Source organism: Bacillus rossius, chromosome 1 (genome assembly GCF_032445375.1).
Source record: "Bacillus rossius redtenbacheri isolate Brsri chromosome 1, Brsri_v3, whole genome shotgun sequence".
Taxonomy (NCBI): domain Eukaryota; kingdom Metazoa; phylum Arthropoda; class Insecta; order Phasmatodea; family Bacillidae; genus Bacillus; species Bacillus rossius.
The window spans coordinates 210,975,733-211,003,335 of NC_086330.1; the positions used below are offsets into that span (position 1 = coordinate 210,975,733).

At 34.7% G+C, this 27,603-nt stretch overlaps 1 protein-coding gene across 1 annotated transcript; it reads left to right on the forward strand.

Annotated features, from left to right (window-relative positions):
* The first annotated feature begins 204 nt into the window (after positions 1 to 204).
* On the forward strand, positions 205 to 2,846 carry LOC134529776 (uncharacterized). The gene is made up of 2 exons (XM_063364209.1): positions 205 to 297; positions 729 to 2,846. The coding sequence occupies exon 2, from the start codon at positions 793 to 795 to the stop codon at positions 2,611 to 2,613; it is 1,821 nt and encodes a 606-aa protein (XP_063220279.1). The 5' UTR covers positions 205 to 297; positions 729 to 792; the 3' UTR covers positions 2,614 to 2,846.
* The last annotated feature ends 24,757 nt before the right edge of the window (positions 2,847 to 27,603 follow it).

The window sequence follows — 27,603 nt, forward strand, 5'->3', positions numbered from 1 at the left end:
TGAAATGAAGCTAAATCTTAGTAGAAAACCACATATGATACCACAAATTAACGATTAATTGTTAAAGAAGCTGGAATAGTAGAGGAGAAGGTCCAAAAACGGGCTAGGGTCTAAATACAGGCTACCTGCTGAAAGTGGGGGAAGAGAGTTGTGCGCATGCGCGGGAATGGCACTAAAAGAAACAGTAAGAAGCGGGAAAACAGTAGTGAGCAAATGGCCGCGGCCCTTGGCCCACGTGGTTTGTAGCGAATTGTTTAATCAAAAAACCTACTTTTGAGGAACTCCAAACTTTTCAAGGTAGGTGAATTTAAATTTCTCTTTTTCTTAATTATTCAGTTAGGTATATTAATTCAACCTCATCTGAAAGTAGATGATCTAAGCTTCTTGTAGAGCAGCTGCTGTGCTTGATATGTTTGTTTTTTAATGGCTGCCAGTAATGCCAACTTGAAGTAGTGGATGGTCTAAAAACGGGCTATCATTGATGGTCTAAAATCAGGCTAGCCCGTTTTTGGACCAACAATGTTAGCCCGTTTTTAGACCATGCAGTCGCAAATTTTAAATGAATTCGAAGGCAAAAAAATATTGACTTGAATTAATATAAAAATATTAACTTCGATTCTGAGCAAATATAGACAAATCTGTGTTTTAAAAAATATTTTGTTACAATCAATTTATAGCACAAAGTAGGAGAATTAACTTTTTTAATTTTTTTTTAAATCTGTTTTTAGGATGCCCAGAACGAAGGACAAATATGAAAAAAAGAATGTGAGGTTGTAATGGGATGCACACAACATGGAGGAAGCCATCATAGCTGTTCGTGAATGCAAGATGGGAACTTTGAAGGCAAGTAAAATTTTTAATGTTCCTAGAACTACTCTCCAAACTTTGAGTAAAAAAATTGATGTTGAGCCCGCCCAAGCTGCTCAAGTCAAGCTGGGCAGGAAAACTTTATTATGGGAAGAGTTGGAACTTGAGATTGTGGATTACTTGCTCGACATGGAGAAATATTTTTTTGGATGCACTCTTAAAGATTTGAGGCGTCTGGCTTCTGAATTAGCCATTCGGAATGGCCTGGAAACACCCTGGAAAGATTCTGAGGAAGCTGGTAGGTCATGGCTTGATTTGTTCATGAAAAGACACAGAGATCGTTTATCTCTACGAAAACCATGTGGGACCTCATTTGCTAGAGCCCTTGGCTTACACCGAGAAAATGTTGAAGCCTTCTTCAATATGTTGGAAGAGCTCTATGACAAATTCAAGTTTCCCCCAGACAGAGTTTTCAATGTTGATGAAAGCGGTTTGACAATAGTTCAGAGTAAAAATCCTTCAGTCATTTCAAGAAAAGGTAAAAAACAAGTGGCTGCCTTGACATCTGCTGAAAGAGGTAGAACCATCACAGTTATTGCTTGCATGAGTGCTTCTGGGATTTTCATTCCTCCATATGTGATTTTCCCAAGGGTGAATATGGCCACAACGCTTATGAAAGGTGCTCCTCCTGGGACTATTGGAAGGGCCCACCCATCTGGCTGGGTGCAAACTCATCTGTTCACCGAATGGCTGTATTTATTTATTGAACGCACTAAACCAACTGAACAATCCCCTGTGCTTCTTGTATTGGATGGCCATTACAGCCATGTGCGAAATATTGAAGTAATTGACTTGGCAAGGGCTAACTTTGTGACCATTGTGTGTCTCCCTCCTCACTCAACCCATAAACTCCAACCACTGGACAAGAGTTTCATGGGTCCATTGAAGGCTCACTACAGTGAGGAAATTAGAAAATGGTTAAGGCATTCTAACCGCCCTGTCACAACAAATGACACAATGGAGCTCTTTGGCAAAGCCTACCTGAAAGTTCAGACTGGAGAGATTGCTGTGAATGGTTTCAGAGCAACGGGGATATACCCTCTTGATAAGCATATTTTCTCAGACAGTGAATTTTTGGCTGCTGCACAGGAAGCTGATAAAACTTGCAGCCCATCACTTTCTGCGGCAACTTCTGTCAATTTTCCTGACCCTTCCACTACACAAAAAGTGGATCAACGATCAATAAATAAGCATCAACTTTTTAGCACCCCGGATAAACAACTAAACCCTCAAGCTTCAACATCCAAACAGGTTAGTCCATATGAAGTAGCTCCGATTCCCATTGTCGCAAAGAAAAAGAGCAATCGAGGTCGTAAGAGTGCAAAGACTTGCATCATAACTGGATCTCCCTACAAAGAAGAACTGAAGAAAAGTGTGGAGCGTGCAGCCTTGAACAACAGTCGAAAAATTGTGAACGTGGAATCAAGTGCTCAAGCAAAGAGAAAGAAGTCAAAAGCAACAAGCCAACCCAAAAGGTCAAAGAGGAAAGCTCAACAAGATGTGTCGGACTCGGAAGAAGACCACAGGCACCCTCCAATTGATGACAACAGTGGTGATGACCAGCTAGCGGTTCCTCTGGAGGATAAACCTGGCGACGACAATGCAGCATGTATTTTCTGTGATGGACTCTTTTCAGATGACGTTAGAGGGGAAGTGTGGATTCAGTGCTACAATTGTGAAGATTGGGCACATTCTGATTGTGCTGGAATGGAAAAAGACATATACATCTGTGACTTCTGCAAGTAAAAAAAATGAAAAATGTGCTTTTATTTTTAATTAAAATTTTTAGTGGTTTAAAGACAGTAGTTAATAGAGTTTCTGAACAAAAATTGTTTTTTTTTTTTAAATTTTTTATGTGATTATTTCTTCTTTCTTTAGGAGTAGCCCATATTTGGACCACCACTGAAAAACTAACCTTTTTACCTCTTTGTATAAACATGTGGTTTTGGATAAATAAAACTGTTAATTTGCATTTTGAACATTGATATCACTTTCAGGAATGTTTTAGAAGTAACTGACACTAAAATAATTCATTTTAGTGAGCAGGTAAATCTGTAGGTAAAAAAATAAAAGTGGTAGCCCGTTTTTGGACCTTCTCCTCTACTTTAGTAGTCATTGTAATTTGTTTTCTATTCATCTGTTCATGCGTATTTAAGAAATTTTAAGACACGCGAGATTTTTTACAATGTTCTCCAGTTCAGTCGCGGTGAAAATTACGATTATTGTAATGTACTCGCACAAAACAGAACAAGGGTACAAAAAGTCTTCACCACCAAAAGTAGTACACATTAAATAATTGAAGCTATAGCATCTCGTAAGATTCGTTTACCGTGCCCAAAAGTTTGAAATAGTCCTCACTTACAAATAAGTGTAACTATGTTACACTGCGTACTGATACAAAAATTTCGGGACCAATAACATTTTACGATGTAATTATAATATTCTATTAAACTGTACTCCTCCCCCGTGTATCCGGCATCCAGTTATCCGGAACTACAGTTATGAGGAAAAAATCTGCTGGCCCGTACAACCTCACAACACGATGCCCTCCTCCCTTTCCTTTTTCCCCTCTCCAGATGTAGCAATCCCAAATATGTAATGACCTAAAAGAGTCCTGAATAAATGTTTTAAATTCTTTTAACTAATTTTTTTAATAGACGCGATATGTAATTGCTATGCTATGCTTATTTGATAAGTTTCCATTTACGTGTGACATTTGAAAAGTAGTATTGCATAAGGCTGTACGAACGTTCGAAATTTCGAACTCGAAACGAACTTTAAAATAGTTCGGTTCAAGTTCGTGTCAACAAATTTGGGTTCAAGTTCGTTTTTTGTGACAACACTAGAATTTGTTAGTTTCCACATTTTAATAATACTAGAACCACGATTTTATGTATGCTCACGGCAAGGGCGCCCATATGGCAGTTTGTAAGGGGGGCCAGACTATAAAATAGTTTGTAAGGGGAGGGGGCAGACCTTCAAAAATTGACAAAAAGTGTCAAAAATGACAATTTGCCAAAAATCCTCAAAAACCCATACATTTTTTCCTCTTCCTGAAAGCTGGGGGAGGGGGCCACGGCCCTACCCTGCCCATGGGTATGGGCGCCCTTGGCTCACGATTCCAAGGATGGCATTCGTAAAATCGCTGCCTTTGTAAAATCGGGGCTGGCCCATTTGCCCCCCCCCCCCCCCTTTTTCACCCCATTTTATTTCTTTAACTTTTCGAACTAAATATATTTGGTATTACTTGTGTGTATTTTGTCGTTATAAACAACATATCATTAAATATTAACGAATATTACTGCAACGAGGGGGGAAAAAACCTCCGACCACAGCACATAGAGTAAGTAAAGGGAGAGGCGCCACTCCCATAGTAATGATCGTTTGCTTAAATTTGTAAACAAAACCCTTGCGATCATACCATTTCTTTGCAACTTGAAAACAAAAAAATTACAGCCAGATACAACCTGAGAAAGGTTTAGTGTGTGATAGTTGGCACCTTTGTAGTTGCCATATTTTATATTGTTTCGATAAAGGCTACTGATATTGTAAAATTGCTTTATGTTAGTCCTTACAATGGTACGTTAAACTATTTCCGCAATAGAAAAAAATAATTTGGATCAAAGTGGCTTCGAACTCTCAATCGTAAGATTAGAGCTATGACGCCTTTACCCACATGACCACCAATAAACTAGAGTAAAGTTCAAGTGTATGTACTTATATAAATTTTTCTGCACTAGTAAAGTCCAAATTAATTATACAGCCAGATTGAAACTGATGATCGTTTAGTAATGAATTTTATTTCTGTTTATTATATTTATTTTCCATTCCATTATTAATTTTTTTTTTTAATTTTCAACTTCAAAAACTACAGTAGCAGCCCTAGCAGGTAATATGGAGAACGACAGGCCAACGTGCTCTAATTTTAGTTTTCGGCAAAATGCCACGCAGCATCTAGTTTTCAGTGACATTTTAAATTATATACTTTTACTTTCAAATCCCATTATTACCACGAGACAATACAAAGATGCCCGTATGTAATTATAATAACTGGATATGTAATAAACTAAAGAGATCAAAACTTGTAATTTTTTTTTCCGATGTTGGTGAAACATGGTATGATCTCATTTTTAAGGATTCAGTTTGTCCTATCTACTGTCACCAGCGTGTGAACGTGGAATGCGCACTGGCTTCGCCAGCCCGGCGCCGCCCGCCCTTTCCCGCGCTATCTTCCCACGCTGCGGCCGGTCTCGGATGCCACAGTCTCTGCGCTGCTGTTATTTGAAATATTCAGATACATGGAAAGTGTTATATACACTCGTTTTAAAGATTTTGGAATCAAAAACAAACTAATATCATCAATTTAAAAATAAGTTACCTAACTTTTATTTTTCCGCCTTGCAGAAAGAAGCAGGTTTCCTTTGTCACTATTATTTTTAAAACACGTCTTATTGCCACCAATTGCAGTGTTTCCCACCTATTTCAATTTAAAAATGTGGCTTCGTGGTAGCGCGATACAACAAAACAAGTAGTGACGATCTCCGACATGTGCGACATCTGTTATGTGTTACTGCAATGAACCTCTGTGTGTGGAGTGCCCGACATCTGTGTGTGGACGCGTGAACTACGATGTGTAAAATTCGTTCTTCGTCTACCGATTACAAAGGTTACGGCGGAACAGATTTTTCAGCTGGTATTGCTTCTAAATGCATCCTGCTGTTTCTAACTCATGCACACATATGTGTTGTATAATATTATTATTTTGTTTCCCATTTCCAATAAAATTATACTAGCATTCGTCTACTAAACTTCACCGTTTTTAGAAGTAATTAATTAATAAAATAAGACGCATACCGAAATTTCGAGTAATAACATTTTAAGATCCATCCTTACTCTGTAAATAATATTTTACCAAAATCCAATTTATGTCATGGTATTTACAGAATATGCTCCACCGCAAACGTCGATTTTGCTGCTCGGAACCACATGTATCACGCACTCTTAAGGATGCTTAAGCCAGTTTTAGGAATTTTCAGCCGCTGGGATTTTTAAGGAATAAAACGGGAAATTTTCCCTCGAAACGGGAATTTTTCCCTCGAAAACGGGAAATTTTTTCTTAAAATGGGAAATTTTGAGTCATTTAGAGTCATTTTTGAGGAATTTTGAGGAAATTTTCCGCCGTGACGTCACAAATCCAAGATGGCGGTCGGCACCACAGGCACCACACCCAGAACCCAGATCTCGGAGCCCCTATTATATACTACTCTTGGTGTCAACTTTTCCTCATAAAGGTCCGTCTACAATAGTCCTAACCTGTGAGTGGTCTGTGTCCTTATCCTAACGTGAATAACTTTACATTGTCACACAGAAAACTACCCAGTCTACAACTGCGATTTCAGATGCACGGTTAGATGTCCGAATCTACTGATGTCTGTTATAGTCGCAAGAGTACAGTAGGTAAATATAGTGCGCCAAAATGTTTTTCAATTTGTTTTTATTGTTTCCATGCATTGAGAATTAGTACACAGCTACGTTCTATACATTTATTTAACTTATGAATGTATTGAGAGTTAAGTATTATTTATTGAATTAAAAGAAAGCATATTTTACAAACGGGAACCGAAATTCGAATATCGATAGTGTTTTGTTGTTCTTCTATGCTACCAAAGGACGCGAAAAGGACACAAATTTGGGACAAAAAGTTCAAGTTAACCAATGTGATCGGGAAAGGGACATTCGGACTATCGTCCACACCAGCATGACGTCAGAGGGTCACGTGAACCAACCAACTATTAGAGTTTGTCGGTCACATTGTCGGACATTTTAATTGTAAACGGGGCTTAAAAAACGAAAATATTCCACATGTACCACAGTCATATGTAATTTTGATATAATAAATAAAACACTTGGAAAGAACTTAAGGGAGTTAGCGAGGAATGACATATGCCTATTTATGACAAACAATTTCCAAACGATCACGACTTAAACTTTTTATCAAAAAAACAGAAAAATGCAAGCGATTTAATTTTACGATTCTAAACAAGGCGATTTGTTTAGAAGCATTGCTGGTGAACAAATTGTTCTTAGGTTACGATCCGTCAGTTCATTGATTTTACTAATTTTTTTCATTAGATAATTGTTACTATATATATACTAATATACCTAATAATTAAACTTATTTTAGCAAATATTTTCATATTTATAATATAGACTGTAAGTTTTCACAGAAGAACTTTGTATTTCTTACGAAGCAACATTTTGTAAATCTTCAAACAATATTACCAGACGAATTATTTTGGGGCGTTGTTAAAAATGTTTCTCTCGTTTTGCTGTCATGTTTTCAAGGTATATACAAAATTGCTAATCGCCACGTAATTTTACCACCTATTTTTGCTTATCAAAGATGCATTAGAAAGTTTTGAAATTAATATTTTCGAGACATAGTGTTAGTTAAAGTAAACATATAATTGCAGCAACAAAACGATGACACAAGTTATCAATAATTCTTTTTAAAAATTTTAAATAGCCAAGTGGGCTTACTGGCCACAACGCTGAACCTTAAATTGACCACTATTAAAGATTTGGCATTGTGGTCAGCTCAGGATTCGGTGCTAATGTGGGATAATGCGATGCTTCCCAAACTGAAATATTTCTGTATGCATTGCATGCTACCCGAAATAGCAGATGCCTGCATACCCAGAGGTATTTGAGTCAGAGATCCGCCTTGCGTAGCAGATCACCTACCGAAAACGAATAAGCGGAAGCTGTCAGCAAACAATTTTTTCAGTATGCCACTGGAAGCCGCAAATGGTTTAAGTGCCAGAGCGCTCGCCTCGTGACCAATTTATTATTGACTGCCACTTTTCATAAACGTATTCTCTATTGGTCTATTGGTACTCGCTGCCTTTGCAATGACAAACGAATACTATATCTTGTATCTTGATTTTGCTAAGCTTAGCTTTAAAATAAAACTTTGTTACAAACTTTTTATGTCTATTTCATTATGAATGCAATTAACTATACGAGGTTTTTAGACCGATTTTGTTCAATGACCGGTTGTCTATGCTCCACAATATCGTATACTGTAGCTTCTGCCAGTTTTGGATTTAGGCCTAATTCTTGAGCGTTTTATATTTTCACACAATCATATAGTTTTCTCGGTTATTCCGTGCAAAATGTGTTATTAGCTTAGAGGTATTTTTAGGGTGTGTCTAGATTACAGCTAAACAATAACAAACGTAACTAAAATGTTGGCGTGCCAAGTATAGCTTGTCCTGAAATGAATTCGCAAACATTTTTTGTTTCCTAATTCATTACAGACGTATGCTTTCCATAGGAGTCACACTCAATGTTGGTTATTTGTAAATGCTTGAATCTGTTGCATATGTGTCGGGCGTTAAAAATTTCCAACCGAAATTACTAACTATAATTTGGATATTTGAATTTAATTAATTGTTTTTATACACAGAATAAGAAATACGCTATACATAGTGAATTGCAGCATGCCAAATTTATAACAATTCATTATTTTCTGTGCACGTTTGATCAGTTTAAAACAGCTAATTTCAAAAATATTTCATCGTAAAACATATTATTATATAAAATTTACAGTTAGTGATAGTTTTTTTTAAATATTATAAATTATTATGACCGTGAATCAGTGTGTCTTGTTGATTATTCAATCGAATAGTATCGTTTGAATTTTTCTTGTGTTCATAAAATGTTATCTAAAATTATATATGTGCACAAATGTGTGTACATGTACACGTCTAAGTCCAGGAGCACTTAATTAAATTTGCCAATTTGGTACTATCTACCATTATATGATAATCATGTGTTTTAATAATTTGATACATTACATTAAAAAATTCTTTTTACTAATCTATTAAAAGGCATTTTTAACCTCCGACGCAAAAAGAGGGATGTTATAAGTTTCACCGCTATGTGTGTCTGTCTGTGGCACTGTAACTCTTAAACGGATGAACCGATTTGGATGCGGCTTCCTTTTATTTGAAAGCAGTTTTTCTATCTGTGGTTTAAAGACATGTTTCATTAAAATCAGTTTAGCCGTTTCAAGTTAATCAGCTCTATTGTTAGCTGCGGTAGGGAACTTAGACGGATGATGGGTATTTACTTTAGGTACTTTCAAACATAAATGAAAAAATAAAATAGAAAAGTTAGTCAGGGCTTTATAAATTTTAATTTTACCATTGATTATAACCTCAGTGTACTATGTAAATAATTGGTTGTGTTTCGATGAATTATTGCATCGTTACTTTGATTTATATTGTTTCATTTATCTGGCAAACAGACGCCAACCTCGAATGGTATATGCCTCTAAAACACTGCATTTTCTACCTAATTAACTCTTTTATCACTTTAAGCATGCCATATTAATTCAGAAACGAAAGATAACCTGTAATATATTTTAATACCATTAAAACAGATGCTACATAACTATTTGTGATTTGATACCTATAATTCCTTATGGGATGCAGTGAATAATTAAATCATTTATTAAAATGTATAATTATTTAATTTAGCTGCGAACAATTTTTTTTTCAAGTCGCTAAGACATTTTTACATGTATCTGTAGAATCTGAACGCTTCATTGAATTTGAAAGTGTTTCTATCATTTCAGATGAACTTTACGTTCTGCCTTGTTGAAGCGTCAAACAACTATATCTTAATATTGATTGTTGTTGTGAAAGCGCATTGTAACTTCTGGGGATTTTGATTTTAATAAGCCTCAGAGGCTACCTTGTATTAGTAATTGTATATTTCGAAATTTAAACAAATGCAAGATACTGTCTTTTTCAGGATATTATTTTACCCTCTTTAAGCTGTAAATAACCTATCAGCATTAAACCTGCCTTTTACTGTAAATTTATGATATTCAGTATTCACTTACTCCTAGTAGTCAAATCTACGAATAAACTTTCCTCTTTCAAAGCACCTCAAAGAATAAGCATCACTTGTTCTTACAACAATTCTGCATTAGGTACAAACTGCAAATGTAGTGAGGCGTCACAATGTTTGGTTTTTGTATTGGACTAAGGTGTTTTAAAAATGGATATGGCCCTCAGTGTTGGTATCATAAAAGTGTAGACTTGACAAAAATTAAACAACTATAAAAATATTTGAAACTAGTTTATTTCCTACAAAGTAGGAAAATAGTAGTAGGCCTACACATGTAGAATATCCATAACTTCGTTTGGGTTCAAACATTCTATGTAACAGGAGTTATTTTTGTGACCTCTAAATATTTGCGTTGTCTCATTCTGTGTACATATTTTGTAGTGATTACTTTCAAATAAACTTTAAATTGTTTTTATCATTCTGCTCAAAGCGAAACTGACGTACTTGACGTACTGGCTCGGATCCATGCACTACCGCGGAGAAATGTGAAAATATTACAAACTTACAAATGCTTCTGACGTACTAATTATTATTACTCTTCATCACACAGGACAAACATAAACCAATTACAGGAGGAAGCAATTTTAAATATTATAGATACTTTTTGTAACACGTTAATGCACTGAACTCTAATTCTCCTCTCTCATTGTTAACTTGACTGGCTGTTTACTGAACAAGTTTACATAATAAGAATTTATGGGCAGGGTTTTTTAAAGGGTATATTTCAAAAATGTATACTGATGGTTTGCTATCACAAAAGCATTACTTGATTATAACTATTTTTGTTAAACTTCATCTTAAACCAATATTTTTAGCATGTAACCACTTTAAGCTGTAGAATTATGTACAGAAACCTCTAAAATATATTTTATTTAAAAAATACCGTTGCGTGCCTTTATTCTAACTTATCCCCTTTTCAAGAGCCATGTTACCAAATGAACAGTTTAACAACTTATTTGACTGAAATACTATTGCGTGGCTAAAGTATTCTGTTAGACAACATTAATTCTATATTTTTAAAAAAACCATTTCAATCGTTGGCCAAAAAATATCTCACCGCTCTAGGATTACCTTACCGGGAATGCCCCAGCCTAATAGAAAGAGAGGGTCCACGCAGGACAGAGACGGAGATAGGACTGACCCTGGCTACCTGAACAATACCATTAGCGCAGACATGCGGAATTCTTCAACAGTGGAGCGGCTCGGGCCGTGTTTCATTGAATCATGCTGTCATTATATGTCATACAATATTTGTAATTTTAGACATAATATTTAGATAGTAACTTTTTGGTATGAAAAAGCTATCAATGGATTTGATTGGCCTACTGTATTTCCTAAAGGACTTCTTATCCTTTTCTAACTCCACCCCCTATTTTCCTATCACTTGCAGTAATGGCTTGTAGTATCAAAAATTATTTCCAACAAAAAGTTAATATAATGTTTAACGATTTATATACTGTTTCTTCTAAAGGAGCTATATATGTGGTCATTAAAACAATGTTGTGGCACCCATTGATGAAATAGTTTCCTATACAGTTTTTAGCCTTGCTCCTTATACATAATAACAAAATTAGAACTGATTCATATAGGCCTAAAATGATTTATACAGTATTTTCCATTTTTTGACGAACTATCCCCTTCCGATTTTTCCCATTAACGAACTTTTACTAGATTTAACATCTTCCGATTTTATGTATCAGTCTTAATGTTAGCCTATTGGTGAAAAATTTTGGCAGTTATCGTGTTAGTAACAAAGTTTTATATTTGTGTATATCAGAGGCGAGGCGTCCATGGAAGCTGTGGAAGCGGCGCTTCCCTTCCATTAACCAGTAAACAACAATAAAAATATTTAATTTTTATATTATCTAGAAAATGTAATAAGTAACAAAAAAAATCATGGGCAGTGTAGATGCATGTCACAATCTAACCGTACGAGCAGTCCGCCCATACTAACAACGACCAGCTGCTATCTGCGCGCGCAGCTGGACTGGTGCTTCTATCTAGGAGGGATAAAAGGAACTACGAACTGGGCTTGCGGGAGTTGCCGTTGGCCTGGAAGCGGCCTCGCCTGCAGCTTCCAGTTGTGCAAAAACAGTATAAGAACCACGTGTGAAATATAAAGGATAAAACATTATACGTATGTTTTAACGTTAACTAATGAGTATCGATTATCTTAAAATATGCTTAAACGTTTTGTTTTGTTAAAGTGAATAGTTGTGGTCTATAAATAAACCGTAAACTTTTCTTTCAATACACGAGCTGCGATATGCATGCGTAGTGTGGCGGGCTATAGCGGGCTGGAAGCTGTGGTGAAGAGAGCTTCCACGCCAGAATAATGGCGAGTAGTGAGGTTTCTCAACCTGGATTTTCAGGTAATGCTTTTTTGTTGGACTCAGAGGAATCATGCGTCAATAATTGTAAATGTATTATAGAAAAACTAATAAACAGTCCGTTTAGTGCTTTAACTTTTGAACAAAAAAATGAAATAATCCTCAGTGGCAGACCTATACCTCCGTTAGCTCTGGAGACAAAAGTAAAAGCATTTACTAGGCATTTTCATCCACGCACTTACGAACATATAACCTGGTTATGTGGCTGCAAGAAACTGATGAAACTTTTTTGTTGGCCTTGCTTACTCTTTTCAAAAGAAAATTCAGGGTGGAGTACTTCCGGTTTTTGCGATTTAAATAATCTTCAGAAAGCAGAAAAACGGCACAAATTATCCCACAGCCATATTATGTGTTTGAAAGAACTCAAACAGTTCGGTAAAACACGTATTGAATTCGCGGTAAGCAGTCAGTATCGGCTAGGCATTGAGATGCATAATGAGAAAGTGCGGAAAAACAGACGGATCGTGAGCCATCTGATAAGAGCAACTTGTTTTTTGGCTAAACAAGAACTGGCCTTTCGTGGTCACGATGAGTCTACTTTGTCACTTAACAAGGGTAATTATATAGAATTTCTTAATGAATTGGCTGAATATGACAATGAGCTCAAAGCTCACCTTGAGAACTCAACAGTTTTCACAGGTTTATCGAGTGACATCCAGAATGATATTCTGTTTTCTCTGTCTGACTTACTGATACGTGAAGTAAAAAAAGAAATATCGGAGTCACCTTTTGTGGCACTGATTTTGGATGAGACAACCGACATATCAGTCAAATCTCAATTATCCTCAGTACTACGATATGTTACAAGAAATGGGGATGTTGAGGAAAGATTTTTAAAGTTCGTGGATGTCAGTGATGATAGAACAGCTAATGGACTTTACCAACATGCCATACAAATTTTAGAAGACTTTAAATGTGTCGATAAATTAGTAGCGCAGACATATGATGGAGCTGCAGTGATGGCTGGAGAGCATGGTGGACTACAAACAAAACTTAGAGCAGTCTGTGATCAAGCTATTTTTGTTCACTGTTACGCCCACAAGTTAAATCTTGTTCTTTCGCAGTCTGTAAGTTACATCAAACAGTGCAAGGTATTTTTCATCTCTCTAACAGCGTTTGGCAGTTTTTTTGGAAAATCAACGAAGAGGATGCAGGCTCTAGATGCAGAGGTGAAAAAGAGGTTTCCCGCGCTTGCTCCAACTCGCTGGAATTACAATAGTAAGCTTGTAGAAACTGTGAACGAACACAAGGAAAATATAGCAGATCTTCTAAGAGCTATGATAGAAAATGCTGACAAGTGGGATTCCGAAACATTATGTTCTGCCCGTGGTCTTTTATCACATTTGAATGATTTCGATTTTAATTTCTTTCTTGTCATATTTTCGTACATTTTCCCGCATTCTGATTCAATTTTCCAAATACTTCAAACTAAAATCAGTGACATAAATTTCTGTATGAAGAAGATTGAAAACTTTAAAACCTTTCTAAACGATTTGAGAAATGATTTTGACCGAGTGTGGGGAAATGTTTGCTCAGAGTGTGAAAATACTCTCCCAACAGCAAAACGCGCTCGTGTAGATTTTTCCTCGGGTGAGGATAGAAAAGTTATTTACAGAAGACTTTTTTTTCAAATTGTGGATGCCATTATTGTGCATGTAAATCAAAGATTTTCAGAAGTACCCAAGCTAAAATTCGTAAGCTTGTTGGATAGCAAACTTTTCCTTCAGCATTCACAAAACTTCCCAGAAGAAGCTTTCGTATCTCTGAAGAAAAACTACGGGAAATTCTTTGATTTACCAAGCTTAAGAAGTGAGTTGTACGTTTTATTCACGGACAGTGACATGCACAAATGTACTGTGTCAGATTTCCAATTGTATTTGGTAGCATCCGAACTAAGTGACGTATTTCCAGAAACACTAAAACTGTCAAAGCTTATCTTGACAATGCCAGCTACAAGTGCTTCAGCTGAGAGATCATTCTCAGCTTTGAAGCGAATTAAAGACTACTTGCGGAACAGCCAGCGTCAGGAAAGATTGTCTGCCCTTGCACTACTCAGCATTGAAAAAAAACTTCTGCAGAAACTACGTCGTGGATCATCTTTTAATGATGATGTGATCGATATCTTCGCAACTAAAAACCGCAGAATTGAGCTGAAATATAAAATTTAAGGTAAGAAGTACATTTTTATGAGGTTCTTCTCTTTATTTTAAGTACTTACTTTGCCATGTGTTGTCTGTTTATATATTTTGTACCAGATATCGATGATACTACACTCCCAATTAGTATATAAGTAATGTAGAGTAGGTATTTTACTATCAGAATAATGTAAGTCAAACATTATTTTTTAAAAATAATTTATTTAAAAAAAATGTCAATTTTTCTACCTGTGGAATAGTCAATGTTCAGTAAGAAAACTACATAAATAGCACCCTTTTGTACCTTGAAATCCATATTTTCCCGGGGGAGGGCACCCGGATCCCCTTCCCCCCCCCCCCCGACATGTTTTGGGGTGAACGGAGTTGTTGCTTCCCCTCATGTAAACCTCACGCCTCGCCACTGGTGTATATTCATACGCATTTATGTATAACGTTGCCGTTGACTAAGGTTGTGGGCTTTAGGGACCACCAAACAAAACATTTACGTGTAAAATTTCCGGAAGTCGCTCCGTATATTACGACTGCAATAGGATGGCAGTCTTTCTGCGAAGTCTACCCAAAACATTAAATTCAATACGTAACAGTATACATTCGTGTATGTTTATCGGTACATGTTGATTCGAAATGTTTTTTTTTTTTTTTCAAATATTTTCTGCACATTCTTTTTAACATAAAACTACTCGCAGACAAAGAGTGATCACTTAGGATTATTTCTTTAAGTATTATCTCTAAAGTAAATTAAATTAATATATGCCTATGACGGTTCTTGTTCTTCACTTGTTCTTACAACAATTCTGCATTAGGTACAAACTGCAAATGTAGTGAGGCGTCACAATGTTTGGTTTTTGTATTGGACTAAGGTGTTTTAAAAATGGATATGGCCCTCAGTGTTGGTATCATAAAAGTGTTGAGACAATATTTGAGTGGGAATACTACAAGAACAAATCCAAAATGTAAATTAAATCAACAGAGATTTGCAAAAAAAAAGTGATGGTTATGTTAAGAAATAGTTTATCACACAACTGAATAGTATACAATCCTATTATTATATTACAACCACAATTAACAATTATTATTAATAATTATTCACAAAAATGTATATGCTTGATTAAAACTGTGAATAGTCAACAATAACTTACATTTACCATAACATGTATTAAAAAAAGTACTACAGTACAGTAGGTTCACCATACCAGTCACTTACTAACAGTAGACTACTCAATGTTTCCACGAAAATCAGACTTCGTTCTGAAGCAAGTACATTTATGTAATTTAATTTAGATGCAATTTATGTATATTGAGATCTTTTCAGTACACTATATCGTTTAATCTTAAGTCATTTACCAAGTTCTAGATGGCTAAAGAAAAATAAAGTTTTGAGTATAAATGTTTTTGGGAGATATTAGTATTGGCTTTTTAAGTCATTCGAGCCCAAACTCAAAACCCAAAGCAAAAAAAAAAAAAATGTTTATGGAATCAACAGTTGCTTTCTCGACGTTGATGGTGGTACAGCAGTGATGTTATAACTGAGCCTGAAGGCTGAATTACTGAAGGAAATGTACCTTAGGTTGTCGCGTGTAGGTATGTACTCCCACTGTAGCTGTACAGGGATATAAAGAAACATTTTTCACCAGCAGCAACTGTATCTTGAGAGTTGTTTGAGTGTTTAACACTTGTAAAATGATGGCGAGACTGAAGTTACAGATGAGAGTGTTCAGAAATTTAGTTCCCCTTGTTTGAAAATGGCCAAAGTTGTCGGTCGTGTTGCATACGCTTATTGTGTGCAGGAAGAGGATGTGGTTTTTAATTTTTGATGTTGCTGCTTGAAGAGGTGAATAGATTGCTAGAGAAACATTCTTTTCCCGGGTTAGTGGAGCTTACATAACAACAATTTATTTTCTTTCCCTTGCAAAGGAATCACAACAAAAGCATCCATATAAATGTTTGGTGAACGGAATCTTCTTCGCCGCCCTCTGAATAAATTGGTATTAGAATTGCTATTATTTAATTTTGAACATGCACAAATCCTCACATTTCTGTTCATTTTAAATTCTAGTTTTAACTGCGTGTTGCGTGTATATATCTATGTTAGTACATTCTATTATTTTATACAATTTAATGTTTTTCTTCTGATGTATATGTTTTTATGTATGATGTATATGTATGATGATGTATGTATGTATATGTATGATGTATGATGTATATGTATGATGTATGATGTATATGTATGTTTTTTATACTGATGTTAATGTTTAATGCCAACGAACTTAATTCAAGCACTCACGTGCTTTTTGTTTTTATATCACTTGTTATAAATGCTGGTTAAAAAAAAATCTCATGTAGTTTACCTTGGGTTGACTTGCTTTTTAATTAACTTGTGTTTACTCAAACTAAAATAGGATGCATGCCATTTTTAATTGCATGCCTTAATATTGAGACATTTTGGGGAATTTAGTACATTTTTACAAATTTTTTTTAACCATAATATTTATGTTTTATCTTTTATAGGTTCGGTACCGGTTAATCGGTAACAGTTGAATCGGCCTATAGACATATCGGCAAACATTTGGTAATTCGTTTTGCTGATTCTCTTAGACACTCGTAATTCATAAACTACATTTATATAGGTACACAAATATGGTCCCAATACCAAGTTTAATATCATACGTGGTAAGATTTTCAACGAGAAATATAGTTTTACGCATGAAACCACCAAGATTAACGATTTTGTGAGTTTTTTGTTTTTGACACCTTTTTTAGCGGTGCTCCCACGGCTGAACGGTTGATCAGAGAAAAATATTTAAGAACATTAAATGTAGATAAAAATTTTATTTACTTTCATATAGATTAAACTTACACGTAAAATTTATAGTTTTTGAGTTAACCAAGATAAACCCTAGAAAATCTATCATTTATGCAGGTTTTTTTTGGCAAAAAAACATATTTCCCATCGAAATTTTTGTTGGCAAACCGACTCGTGTTCAGCAGTAGGTACCATATGGTGCCAAAAATCAAAACTCCTCCAAAACTTTCCTTTATTTGCCCTTTTTCGACATGGCGAGCTTAGAGAAAGGGTGGGTGAATTTAACTTAATGCGAATTGATTTATGTCACATCTTAAACAGAATTAGATTAAAACAGATAGCCTGTATAAAATAGTGGTGATAAAAGTAATACGAAAACAAGTCCAATGTTTACATTAGTGTCAGAATTAAATAAAACTTTCTATAACGAAGTTTTCATGAGCTTAAAATAAGAAACATGTAATAAACAAAATAACTAATTTGAATTAAAATAATTCCTTTCCACAAAGCCTACAGGCGTATGTAGATTTCAAAGTGTAAGTGATAAGGATATATTTATAAACTCGTGGAACATTTGAAAAACTTAATGTACATAACTCCCTAGTATATATTCACTAATATTTTGAAAAAAAAAATCAACTAAACATTTTCTCGTATTCCAGAGAGCAAAACTATTTTAATGTTTTTCCGCAACTCAATGCATTCAGCACTGAATGTCGAAACGAATTTAATATTGTACCTACTAGTAGTTATGTAATTGTTTTTAACTTTCAAATACTACTGTTCATCCTTGCCATTACTTATACGTGGTCGAATAAAAATATATTTTGGACAAATATTTGATTCTGTTTTTACTAAGGGAGTTATGAATTTTTTTAAAATTCAGTCTTAATTTTTTAACCCCTTTCAGAAACAGTCTAATCCAAAAAGGTTTCGGTCAAAAGTTTTAAATAAAAATTTAAAGAATAATACAAAATTTACATGGATCATAAGTTGTGCCTACAGTTGGAGCTATGATTTTTTTCTTCATCCAACCCTTGTTTCTTCAACCCATTTCAATATTGGCTTGTCTCATCAAACGTTGTTTTAGATAAAAGTTTCAGATAAAAAATAATAGTTTAAAACAAATTCCAACGGATTCCGTGCAGCTATGAATGGTCGTATACAAAAATAGCTAAGACCACAATTTATTGCATTACGTCTTCAAATTGTAATGCGTTAAAACGAACGTGATATTTCTCATATTATGGGAGTTATACCGAGTTTTCTGTTTTTAGAAAAACCTTCCCCATTTCTACTACCAGTTTGGTCAGATGTTGCCTACTAACGAACTCGAACGAGATTTTTCACTTTTAGAATTTTTTGCATCAGTTTAGAGGTGATTGGTGAAAAATTGCGGCAGTTATAATGTCCACAAATTATATACATACATATATATACACTGTTGGGTCGACGATGGATTTGAGGTCTGTGGGCCATGAAACGAATGACTATATAAAAATTTATCGCAATTCGCACCATGGGTACGGCTACAATAGGTAGTATTTCTTTGAAATCTACCTAAAAGCATGGGGTTCTTGGTGCCATTAAAGTCTATTCGTTCGGATACGGTCATCATGAAAAAGAAAGAGCACCCTATGCTTCATTTTTCATTAAAAATTAATGGTTTTGTTTATTAAACTTATTCTTACTTTGAACTAATTATCATTTACATAGTTCTTTATTTTGTCACTGTAAAAAATTACCTAAATTTGAAGATTTTTTTTTTACTTGTTAGTTTATACATAAGTAAAAGAATGTTACAGTTTTTTTAAAAACAATTTTATTTGTCCCCAAAACTAACCACTAATGATCTAGATTAGGTTTAACCGTACTTTGACTCCGGTTTTACATGTACATAATAAACATGCATATTCTACTGTTACATATATTTTTTAACATACTTTCATGTGTAGATAATTATTATGGACAAATGAAGGCGTCTAAAAAGGTTTTATTAGATTATAAGTGAGTGTTAAACAAAGTATGTCGTGTGAACATTATTTTTTATAAACCTTTGTGGTTCTAATAATCACGATACACTTACATAAATGTATTTTTCATATATAAAACAGACACATAGCTTCTTTTAAAACGATAACTCTAAATGAAACATGTCAAATAAACTTTATTGGTTTCTTTAAGAATATAAAATATTACCTTTATACTCACTTGGACAAACAAATATCAACATGAATGTTTATATTTCAACATAATCATTTACAGATGTCTCCCGATAACTACAAATCGGAGGCTTGCACAGTACTTAATCGTTATGCATACAATTTATAATTGTAAAACATCAAAAATACATCAATCAGACTTTTAAAACTCAACAAAGTTTGACGAATGTGATTTAAGTAAACAAGCAAACCAACTTGACAGTGAAACATTCATTGATTTCAAATTTCATTTTAAAACATTTACAAAATCGTTTTCTCTAACTTAAAAAGTTTTAAGTCAAATGAATCATATTTAGAAATGAGGATAACGTTTTCTAAAAATTCACATTATATACTATAACTATGCAACAGCATTGAATATGAATGACATTCTGTGGCCCCCAGGCCACATTTATTTATTTTAGTTATTATTGATTTTACGAATTATTTCCATATTAAATGATTTCTTTTTGTCAAATCTTTTTTAATGTTGTTTTGGTTAATTATTTAATTATTGTGATTATTTCCTTTTATAGTTTTATTCTGATTTGGGGTCATTCTAGTTTTATTGTTTTTCAATATATATATCGATTGTGTTTTCATGGCCGGCTACTGGGAGCGCGGGTTCGTTTCGCCGCCAATGACGTCATGAGCGCTCGAGTGCCGGTGAGCCCGGACTGAACTGTGGGCCGCGGTCTGTTGGTTTTTTGGAGTCGCCGCGACCGGACGTGTATCGCGAGGCAAGCAAAACGGCTTTTCGACTTCGCACCGGCCAGTCCTCGCCGGGGCCTGCTGAGATGGGGCCTTGCCTTACCCTGAGGCGTCTTCAGCGGCAATATATTCGAAATCTACGCTAAGGTAAAGAGGCGACACATAGCTTTGGCAGTAGCGGGTTGTGGATAAAGATTTATTATTAAAAAATAAGCATAGTTTTGCGAGGCGAACTTTTATATGAACTGCGTATAACTGTGCAAGCTTATGGATTAGACCTTCTCGTTCTATAAAATGGGTCAATGCTACTTTGCTGGACTATGATAAATGTGGAGTGTAGAAATTGCTGCTATGCCCTGAAGAGATTTATTATTTAAATTATGTTTACCTGCGACATTTGCCCTCAGAACTAAAAAACATTTTAAGTGCAGCCGCCTCATTGCGACTGAGTGATATTTTGCATGGCGCATTTGACTGAACTATATCTACGCAATTTCTGAAGGTCACGGTTATCAGCTGTTTGATTCTTGGAAGCTAAACGTGCAAATATTCATGATCGTGCACGTGTATAAATCCGGCTCCCAGTAGGACTCTTTTTGGAACTTTTATAATTAATTGTTTTTATTATATAGTATTTTTATAGTATCTGTTTTTTCTGATTATATAGATATTTTGGATCTTTTGAAAATGATATTAATAATAAAATTTTGAGTAGCCTTAATCTGTTTGATTGTTGAAATGAGCCAAAGTCTTGCTGTATACGTTCGTAGTTTTTCTGCTTTTCATTGCTCGACCGCCCGGGTGCGTCTTTTTGGAGCGAATTCCCTTTTTTTTTGGTTTTCCCTGTTTTTGTATTGATAGTTACCCAGGGTGAGTCGGGGACGGGACCTCCCTTCCAATTTGACCGGAAGGCAGGTTTCAACCTGCGCCACTCTGCTAAGCATAGACTTTGGCTTTTTCTGATTTTTTTAATTTTAAATATCATGGCAGTTACTTGGATCTACAAGTTACAAAAGGAGCAATTGTTAATTAATTTACAAGCTGCAGGAATAGAAACTAGTGTTGAGGATGACGTAGATTTATTATGTAGGAAACTGAGTGCTCACATTAAGGGAGGTAAAAATCAGCAGCTTGTTCAGAATCCAGTAGAGTCAGTCAACGATAGAGTTACGTGTTTACCGAGTATGATGCAGATCAAATTACTTCTAAAAGACCTTGACAAGATACCTCTTTTGCAATCAAGTGATTCTAAACAGCTAGTTAAATTTTGTTTGGGTGCTGAATTCCTGAAAAATCACCAAATTTTTTTAAGTGAACAGCAATTTTTGATGTGCATTTCTAGTAGATGTAGCGGGATTGCTAGAGACGTTTTTGCCTCTGGCATTAAAGAATTGGCTAGTTGGGACACTGTAAAAAATAATTTGTGGGAGCACCTCTGTCCCAAAAGGGTCAAAGAAAGTTTGATACGTGATTTAGTTTTCCGTTTCCAGCGCGAGAATGAAAGCACAGTGGAGTTTGTGCAGGATATAGCGAGTCACGTGAGAGTTTTTTATGTCAAGTTAGATGATGATAATTTTCTTTCTTTGATTTTGGAGAATATTACGCCCGCGGTAAGACATGAATGCGCTTTCGTAGGCAGGCCAAATAATTTGGGCGATTTGAACCAATGGGCTATTAAGGTAGATAATATTGTTTATGCTAAGCAAGAATATGAGAAAATTAAGGGTGTTGTACGTTGCAATCCTGATTTTTATAAAAAACAGTACGGATAGAAAAGTTGATATTAATTGTTTTAAATGTGGACGAGAAGGACATTTGGCTAGGAATTGTAGCAGCGGGAAGAGCGCTGTTTTTCACTGTGATTTTTGTGGAAAGAAAGGGCATTTAGAAGCCTTTTGTTTTAGAAAGAAAGGGCACTTAGAGGCCTCTTGTTTCAAAAAGAAAGGTGGTTAATTGAAAATGTGTTAATTTTTTTTATTTTAAATTTTTTTTGTTTACTTGGCTGTGTTTAGTTTTAATAGCTAAATATTTTTTGTCAGACGTTTGTACCTTTTTTATAAGTGGCTTAAATGGGCAAGTTTTCGACATCTTGCAACAATGTGGTTACAGGCAAGTTTATCGTTTTTGAATGGATCGAAGTGTCTAAGTAATTTTATCGATCCGGAACTGTTTGGACTAGAACTTTTTTGAACATATTGTTTTTGGTTTGAAATACTAAAATTTGATTTTTTTCGTCTTAGCTTTTAAGATTTACCTGCTGTAAAGTAGATATTTGTAGTGCTTTCTAGTCATAACTTTTTGTCTTTTGTGATTTTAGGATTTTCAACTCTTTTATCTTTCTTATTCTTAACCTTTTTCTATTTGTATTACCTTTTTCTAGGTCTCTTGTGAGCTAAGCCAAAGATAATTTTAGTTGCTAAATTTCTTTTAACGTAAATTTTTGTGTCACCTGTGATTATGGTGACGATCTTTAGTAAATTGTTGTTTTAGCCAAGTTTTTTTTTGTGGGGGGTGGTTGTGGCCCCCAGGCCACATTTATTTATTTCAGTTATTATTGATTTTACGAATTATTTCCATATGAAATGATTTCTTTTTGTCAAATCTTTTTTAATGTTTTTTGGTTAATTATTTAATTATTGTGATTATTTCCTTTTATAGTTTTATTCTGATTTGGGGTCATTCTAGTTTTATTGTTTTTCAATATATATATCGATTGTGTTTTCATGGCTGGCTACTGGGAGCGCGGGTTCGTTTCGCCGCCAATGACGTCATGAGCGCTCGAGTGCCGGTGAGCCCGGACTGAACTGTGGGCCGTGGTCTGTTGGTTTTTTGGAGTCGCCGCGACCGGACGTGTGTCGCGAGGCAAGCAAAACGGTTTTTCGACTTCGCACTGGCCAGTCCTCGCCGGGGCCTGCTGAGATGGGGCCTTGCCTTACCCTGAGGCGTCTTCAGCGGCAATATATTCGAAATCTACGCTAAGGTAAAGAGGCGACACATAGCTTTGACAGTAGCTGGTTGTGGATCAAGATTTATTATTAAAAAGAAACATAGTTTTGCGAGGCGAACTTTTATATGAACTGTGTATAACTGTGCAAGCTTATGGATTAGACCTTCCCATTCTATAAAATGGGTCAATGCTACTTTGCTGAACTATGATAAATGTGGAGTGTAGAAATTGCTGCTATGCCCTAAAGAGATTTATTATTTAAATTATGTTTACCTGCGACATTTGCCCTCAGAACTAAAAACATTTTTAGTGCAGCCGCCTCATTGCAACTGAGTGATATTTTGCATGGCGCATTTGACTGAACTACATCTACGTATTTTCTGAAGGTCACGGTTATCAGCTGTTTGATTCTTGGAAGCAAGACGTGCAAATATTCATGATCGTGCACGTGTATAAATCCGGCTCCCAGTAGGACTCTTTTTGGAACTTTTATAATTAATTGTTTTTACTATATAGTATTTTTATAGTATTTGTATTTTCTTATTATATAGGTATTTTGGATCATTTATAAATGATATTAATAATAAAATTTTGAGTAGCCTTAATTTGTTTGATTGTTGAAATGAGCCAAATTCTTGCTTTATAGGTTCATATTTTTTCTGCCTTTCATAGCTCGACCGCCCGGGTGCGACTTTTTATAGCGAATTCCCTTTTTTTGGTTTTCCCTGTTTTTGTATTGATAGTTACCCAGGGTGAGTCGGGGACGGGACCTCCCTTCCAATTTGACCGGAAGGCGGGTTTCAACCTGGTAGCAGAGCGTGGTTACGATCCACGGACCTCTGGGTTATGGGCCCAGCACGCTTCTGATGTTGGAAAATTCTGAATCGTTAGTGTACAATAAGCGCAAGTTATGTAGGTTCTATCTGTGAATATTCCCCTGGGCTACCGTTCATTCATTTTGGGTGGGTTGTCACGTTTCCACAACTAACCTTCATTCTACTTTTTGACTGGCAGAAGAGGGGGAAGCGGGAGTTTTCTGGTCCAATTCACATATCATTCACAGAAACTCTACAGGTAGCTACCCACGGGGAGCTTAGGGCGCGAGGATCTTTTCTTTTTCAGTAATGTGGGGACAACCAGTCATCTTTTCCCTCCCAAGAAAAGCAGGTAAAAATATGCTGAAGATGAGTACAATGGCAGAAAGGGTAGGAGGAGTGAAAGACATGATTTACTTGTCCCGGCTGGGTATTTATCAACAATAACGGGTTGGAAGCGCGCCTGCATTAGGCTGAGGATTTTGTCTTCTGCTAAATGCTTCTTCCTGCTCAACTACTTACACACAATACACTGTGGCGGCAGACAATCCTGACTGACAGCTACGACACTGCTGTCCGGAAAATTCCTCTGTTAGCTTGTTTAAAAATGATTATTTGATTTATTTAATTTCACGCCTTTGTAGGTGGCAAACTTGGTACTCCGTCTTTTTTTACACTATAACATATTTGTCAATTAACTACACTTGAATTACTAACTCAAAATAAATACTTTAACATAATAAAAGGTCGTGTTCATGATAGCACAAGTAATAATATAAGGGGGAATTTTCAATGATAAGTAATATGTTAAAAAAATATTGTTGTACATCACAAATACAAATAAAATTAATCTACTTATTACTATAAACTGTTTGCATGGATACACCTGCTATAATTGAATAAGGGTAAAACAAGTCATGCTGTCAATGCAAAAAAAAATGCTCTCTTTATCACTATTCTGTTATTTATATAATACATAGAATATTTCAACAGTAATATTCATCGTTAAATGCATGCACTAAATTTAAATGCAATAAATGGATAGATAAATTAAGGTTAAAAAACGTTATATTTGAAGTTTCAATAGAATGCATTGCTTTTACATCGTTGTCAGTCAATGATTTAATAGACATTTCATTGGCTCAAATATTGATGCTTCCGTGGCTCCAAAAGGTCACAGTGGCTACAAATGGGTTTAAATTGCTTCAATATTTTAGCTACAATAATGTCTGTTACGATTTTCCATTCAGTCTTGGGTTGTATTTTGTCTTCTCATCACTTTCAGTACACTTATATTTTATTTATAATTTAAAATTATCGTTCTGGTAAGGCCCGTGTTACTTTAATATAAAATTAGTATTGTTATAATTTTTTTTTAAAATTTGCATTACAGGATTAATTAGTTGAAAGGTAATATACAATGGCGATCGTGTATATCAAGGAAGGTATCATAAACAGAAAAACTTATCTGACCTACATTATTAATTACATCACTCAAAGCATTTACATGATTATAATTAATCCAGCAACATTCAGGCCAAAACCAGTCAATAAAACTATAGAAATACTATTTGAAATATGATAATTTATCAAATAAGAGATATGAGTTCTACAGTAATTATTTTTTCAAGTTCAATTTATAGTACCTAAGCAATTAAAAAAAAAATGTAAACAGTTCTCACTATAAACTATAAAATTTATATTTATTTTCATTTTTACAAATGCAATAAAAATATAAAGGTTTTCGGTTGTTTAACATAGCAAACCCAGTAGCTGAAATTATTCTTAACAATGTATTAACTTAAACATTAGATCTTTAACTCCTTAAGAGGTCGTGTCACAAATTTGTGCTCCTATCTATATCAATGTTATTTTAAAAAGCAGTTTTTCTCAAAATCTAGAAAAGTTAGCGGCTGAAAATTTTACCTAGTGAAAGTATACAATACATTTAACATAACAGTTTTTTTTTTTCAAATTTAGTTATCTTATCGTATATTTTTCTGTGATGAAAATAATATTATCAATATTTCTTTTTTTTTCAGATACATTGAAATGTGCTTATATTTATAATGATATAGCAAAAAACTGAAAAGTCCATTAAAATTTATTGCACATTACCTACCGATCAGTACCTTCATGAACATGCTGGGTTCATAAACATGGGTGTAATCAAGTCTTTAACTACTACATGACAACGTTTGTACTTAATAATTTGGAGATAGATCGTTTTTATCCGCTGCCCCTGAGCTGTTACTACCTGTTCTGGCGAGCGACCTGTCATTCGAGAACCACCCCAGGGGTCCCCGACCGCTCAGCCTAAAAATAAAAAAAATAAAAAAAAAAATAAAAATAAAAAAAAGCTGTTCGTTCATTTGTTTTTGTGTCCGAACGAAGGTTTACTCCTCCACAAGTGCCACAGACTTCACACATTTATGCCAAGGATATATTCCGCTGATGTGATGTCATTTGAATGTATTATACGCGACTATAACTCTTTTCTGTTTGTTATCGGGAAGAAATAAAATGATGTTTTCTTTTTATACTGGGAAGTTATTTATTAGGCTGCGCCACAGTTTGAATTTTTTGGTGATACAAAATAAATTTTCTTGCTAGAGAATGTTCATTTTGAATAGAGCATTTTTAAATGTCAGTGTAGAATATGCTTATGTGCCCATTTTGTTCCTTTCCATTAAAATAAATAAATTTAACATGGTCATAGACATATTATTATATTCGTCTGCCATTCAAGTACAAATGTCCCACTATATTGCACGTAATTATATATTTCACTAATTTGTAAGTTGTCACTTTATTTAAGTTACAATTAACAATAATGAAAAAAATTGTCCAGAAAAGAAATTTATTTATTATACATTTAATAGGGGTTTAAAATATGGTATTACATACATACTTATATTCTCTTGTTCTCGTTTGCAACTTTATTGGAATAATGGCGTTTGGTATGTATGTTAACTCACATGAAAATACTTCAGAAGTGCTCAATTAACAGTGAACAACCTATGCCCTATAATAATTTCATTATGTTGATGGAAATATAATTGAAATTACTGATAATTAGGGACACCTGTATTTCGCAAGTGCATTTCGTGTCCAGATATTTCACAAAACATTTTAGTTATTTCTCAGTGTTCCGGCAAATTGTTGTCGAGCAGCAGTACGCAGCAATATTCTCATTTGCCTTGTCAAATGCGGGAGAACATCTCTTACCAACCACAGCCAATAGCGAAAAGAAAAAGTTACAGTGTTATGTTAAACCTTTGAAACGTAATGTATTCGCGAAATACAGGTGTCCGTACTGATAGTGAACTGTATAAATGTTTCACGTAGAGATTATTATACAAATTGTATGTGGCAAAGACCAACATTTTATAATACACTGTAAATAAGTAATCTCAGTTAATGTGTAGAGTATACTAAAAGTTAGAAATAATGCTATATATAAAACAATGCAGAGTTATCAGCGTTAAAATATAGAATTGTTTTTACGTAGGGCCTATACTGGAATGTGTATTTGGTGTTGAATTCTGTGGCATGATTAGTGTTTTCTTATTGTATGTGTACGTTTGTTAAAATCATATAAAACATAACTTACTGTTGAATGATTTTCATTTTTAAGTGATAATATTACTTAAACAAGCTTTAATAATATTACAAATGTCTACTTTAAAAACATTTTAATGTATACTTATATAATTGTAGTAGGCTTTGAACGAACTCTCAAGATGCTTGGAAACATATGTAATTATCTGTTACACCATTAAATCAGTTTCAGA